Source organism: Nanorana parkeri, unplaced genomic scaffold, assembly GCF_000935625.1.
Source record: "Nanorana parkeri isolate BGI_ZX_2015 unplaced genomic scaffold, ASM93562v1 scaffold130, whole genome shotgun sequence".
Classification (NCBI taxonomy): domain Eukaryota; kingdom Metazoa; phylum Chordata; class Amphibia; order Anura; family Dicroglossidae; genus Nanorana; species Nanorana parkeri.
The window spans coordinates 1324728-1329326 of NW_017306398.1; the positions used below are offsets into that span (position 1 = coordinate 1324728).

General features: G+C 47.9%; 1 protein-coding gene across 1 annotated transcript in view; it reads right to left on the reverse strand.

Annotated features, from left to right (window-relative positions):
• Positions 1-4014: 4014 nt before the first annotated feature.
• CLCN1 (chloride voltage-gated channel 1) overlaps positions 4015-4599 on the reverse strand; it is a 72422-nt gene continuing 71837 nt past the window's right edge. The window contains exon 23 of the mRNA XM_018553805.1: positions 4015-4519. Within this exon, the coding sequence (XP_018409307.1) occupies positions 4220-4519 (300 nt within the window). The 3' untranslated portion in view covers positions 4015-4219. The remainder of the gene's footprint in view (positions 4520-4599) is intronic.

Here is a 4599-nt window from a genome sequence, read left to right on the forward strand (position 1 = left end):
ATCCCCCCACACACACAGCAAGTGAGAGTCCTCTAAGCCCCTGAAACACGATGGGTGTTCTATGTTGGCATTTTTTAACTCCTACCAAGTTTTCGGACTCTTCGGCCCTGTTTGCTGCTCCCATCAGACTTCATACAGATGTATAAGGGTGACAGCGTATTGGGGGTTGCTCAGCCTCGGGCCTGTACTTTTTAGGTTTACCTTTTTAACTAAGGAACCCTTGTACCCCAATTTTCCTGGATAAAGGATAGCTGGCCTGTCCCTACTAGGGAACACAGTTGGACAAAGAAACCCCCCCCCCACCAAATGACCCCAGATCACCCACACCTTTACTGCTCAGTGCGGGGCAGAAGAGTCCAATGCACCTCCCAGCACCTGATTTAAACCTTCAGAGACCTCCATGGGGGCAGGATGAAACAGCCACTTAAAGGAAACCTCCAACGATCAATAGGTATGAGCAAAATGACAGCAAACATTTGAGCAAAGTGTCAGTGGGACGTATCAAGAAAAGTCACCACTTTGGCATTGGATGCATTGGGGAAGGATTAAAGAGACCCTGTCACCAAATCATTCATTTCAACAACAGCCTTCCCAAAAGATTGTGTGAACATTTAACATATTGTATGCGTGTTATTTACTTCTCAAAGCCCACTTTGTGTAGAAATCAAAAGCTGTAAGTCTGCTGCTGGGTGCCGCCATCTTGGATGTGATATCAGCAGTCCTAACAGACTCGGTCAGGTGAGAGCCAGGTGCACACACCTTTCCAGAGACACGGACAGTGCACCGGACTGCCACCTACAGGCACTGTCACTAGAATGGTGGATAGGTGAGAGTTAGGTACCCACACCCAGGGGTGTCCCCGAGGCCGGGTGTCACCTGAAGCGGGGTACTGGTTGACACCCCACCGTGACATCATCACGCACATTCGCGATGACTTCACGCACATGCGCAGCCATCATGGCAATACCTGCCGATGGCCATCTTGGAAGGGGACGTTCACCCGGCGGGATAAGATATGCCGACGGGTCCCCTCCTCTCTCCTGCAACTGTCGGGCTCTCGGTCCATGACCGAGTGCCCACTTTTCAAAGGGGGTGACACCTAAATGGCTGTCAGTCATTTTGATGTCACCCCACCAATGGTGTCACCTGGGTGCGGGCCACACCCCCCTATGTACACTACTGCCCAAAGCATTTTAGTGCCTGTAGGTGAGAGTCGGGTGCATCGTCAGTGTCAATGGAATAGTGGATAGATGAGACCCAGGTGCACTGCTGGGGTCACTGGAATGGTGGAAAGGTGAGAGCCAGGTGCGCATACTTTTCCACAAACACTGACATGGCACCTGGCTGCCACCTACAGGCGCTGTCAGTGTCACTAAAATGATGTGTGCACCTGGCTCTCACCTTTCCACCATTCCAGTGACACTGACAGTGCCTGTAGGTGGCAGTCGGGTGCACTGTCAGTGTCTGTGGAAAGGTGTGTGCACCTGGCTCTCAGTGACACCGGAAGTACACCTATTTACCATTCTAGGGACCCCGACAGTGCCTGTAGGTGGCAGTCGGGTGCACTATTCTAGGGACCCCGACAGTGCCTGTAGGTGGCGGCCAGGTACAGTATCATCACCTCCCAGTCCAGACAGACCCGGATGCAGGCAGCCCCGAGTTCAGCTGTAAAAGAAAGGTTGGTATTAAGTCCCCAAAAAAAAGAATAATAATAAGACTATATAAAGGATTGAAATCCACCAACTTGGACTCGCAGCGCTCTGCGATGACTGCAGCCTGACCGGGGACCCGTGTCCTCGCATCTAAAGATTCCACGTGATACTAAATTCAGCAGACGACACAACTATGAGAAACGCAGCCTTCTCCTGCAACTCAGGGAATTCCTAAAGAGGACCTGTCATTGACCTCGAATGGGTGTGGATATATCCCTGACATGTTACAAAGTGCAGAAACAGTATCCAATGTCAGAAAAGGTGTCCTTGAGTGGCAGTCAGTGACTTTGCCTAGGCTGAGATGATATCATCAGTTTGCTGCAGGCAGGAGGAAGCATTTCCTAGTCTCCCCTCCCCCAGTGATCAGTCTGCTGCAGGAAGAAACTGTAGCTGCGGGATCAATGTTTGGTGGCAGAGAGGCCAAGGGACCTAGCCCCGCCCCCCAGGAGATTTCTGCAGAGGCCATAACACCTAAGCCATGGCAGTGGTCACATGATCAGAACCGGATGCATGAACATGTCTGTGAAGGTTCTCATTCATCCAGGTCATGGTATACCTGTAAAAAAAACAAGTCAAGGCAACTGGACTTGCTGTATTTTTTTAAAGACGTTTCACTGGTCATCCGACCAGCTTTCTCAAATCAGAATTCTGAATTAAGAAAGCTGGTCGGATGACCAGTGAAACGTCTTTAAAAAAAATACAGCAAGTCCAGTTGCCTTGACATATTTGTTTACAGATATGAATGCATGGACAGTCCTCTGAATTACAGGAGAAGGTTACATATATATATATATAGACACAGAGGTTTAACCCTTCACTACTCTCTATGCACATTACCGGCTTGTATTGCTATCTCAGTAAATGTTAAGACTTGAGGACTTAGTAAATAAGGCACTAAAAGGACTTCAATGTGCAATGACCGTCAGATTCCATGTCACTGCACTGTAGGTTCCTGCACTGTGTGTATGGCCGAGGCATCTCGGGATTGGAAGTTTTGGCGTTCCTCTGACCCCAGCAGATCCACTGAAAAAAGATTTCCATCAAAGCAGAACCCCCAGATTGTCAATCATCGCACACTGCACACTGATAGGTCGGGATCTTGATGACATCATACCCGGATGTCCTCATTTGTGTCGGCGAGTCGATATGGCTTTCAATAAATGTTCATTCTTGATGGACTTTATTTTCACTTATATTTTGGCTTATGATTTGATCCACTGGCTGCGTTCAGAGGCCCCGGCGATCACACCCTTGAAATGAAAAGCGGCAACTTGCATGTGCTTCCAGAGGCAACTTGGCAAGCAAGATCAGTCTTCAGGCTTTGATGGGTGAGGCCACCTAACATAGGTTTGAATGGACTGTGTCTATCCGTTGCCTGGGCTTGGTGACATTGCTCGGTTCTCCTAGAAGGCGGCGGTGCAGAGATCTGGCAGACATAAGAGGCTGGGCTTCTGGGAACATTTGAAGGGGATCAATCATTTTTAATTTAAAGGGGATCAATCACTTTGCATTTAGAGGAAATCAATCAGTTTACATTTAAAGGGGATCAATCACTTTGCATTTAAAGGGGATCAATCACTTTACATTTAAAGGGGACCAATCACTTTACATTTAAAGGGGATCAATCACTTTACATTTAAAGGGGACCAATCACTTTGCATTTGAAGGGGACCAATCACTTTACATTTAGAGGAAATCAATCACTTTACATTTAAAGGGGACCAATCACTTTGCATTTAGAGGAAATCAATCACTTTACATTTAAAGGGGACCAATCACTTTGCATTTGCAATTTTTCAGGTCTCCAGGAACCCCTGCTCAAATGATTATATCTAAAGTTGATGGGATAGTACCATGAATGGTAAGTTGGAGAATCAAATTGCCTCTTATGTTGATGGTCAATAGAAAATTGCCCCTTAATGTTGGTAGTCAGTAAAGAACCCCCAAGCATCCTCTAATTGAACCTTAAGTTACCCCCTTTCATGGACCCCTGGCTGAGAAAGGACGACCTAAACATTCATCTGAAACGTTATGAAGAGAGAAAAACAAAATTCCAGTGGCAGCGACTGCAAAGTGACCATTCAGCGATGAGGCCATTCCCTGGTGCTCCCCTTCTCTGGGTAGATGCTGGTTGATGATTGCAGCTTTGGCACCAGATATTCTGGCTGGGAATGAAGAGCTTTGGCCTAGTTATCAGCCTTTGAGGTTGCCGCTTTGTGAAGCAGATGTTGAGACCGGCGCCGAAGGGCCACCAGTCTCAAGCCTATGGGTTTGTATGAAGCCTTTCCTAAGCATTGTTTCCATAAACGTTGGCACGTACTTAATGTAAGTATGTAAAGCATTCCCGAGGCCTCCCAAAAGGGCCCTTTTTTTAAATGAAATTCGTCACAGAAAGCGTCCTGCGTTCAAAACCTTCGTCACATCTTCCGCTTCCCAAAAATAGCCATGCTCCCCTTGAACAAAAATCATGGGTGGGATACTCTGCCCCGTGGGATTATGGGTCTAGACTACAGTGGCGCATCATCGTCACTGTGTTCCGCAGACACCTGGAAGTCCCTCAGGATCTGCGACACGTTTTCCGATCCTTGACCGGACAGATCGTCCAACTCGGAGTCCGGGGTCAGTTCGGGGGCCGCCGACGTGGCTGCGTCATCGGGAACCATGGAAGGATCGGGGGAAGGTGGGGACTTCGGAACGGCCCTTTGGGATTTCCTCTGGGACAAGTTGCGGCTGGCATCCCGGAAACTGGCAAACGGGGGCTGTAGCCGGACTCCGGACTGCGCTGTGCCTTCTATGGCTTTTTGTAGCTGATGGACAAGAGAGAAAATAAAATACTTTAATATTATTTACTTTTTTAATTTTATAAGCACTGTATTTTTTTTATCAT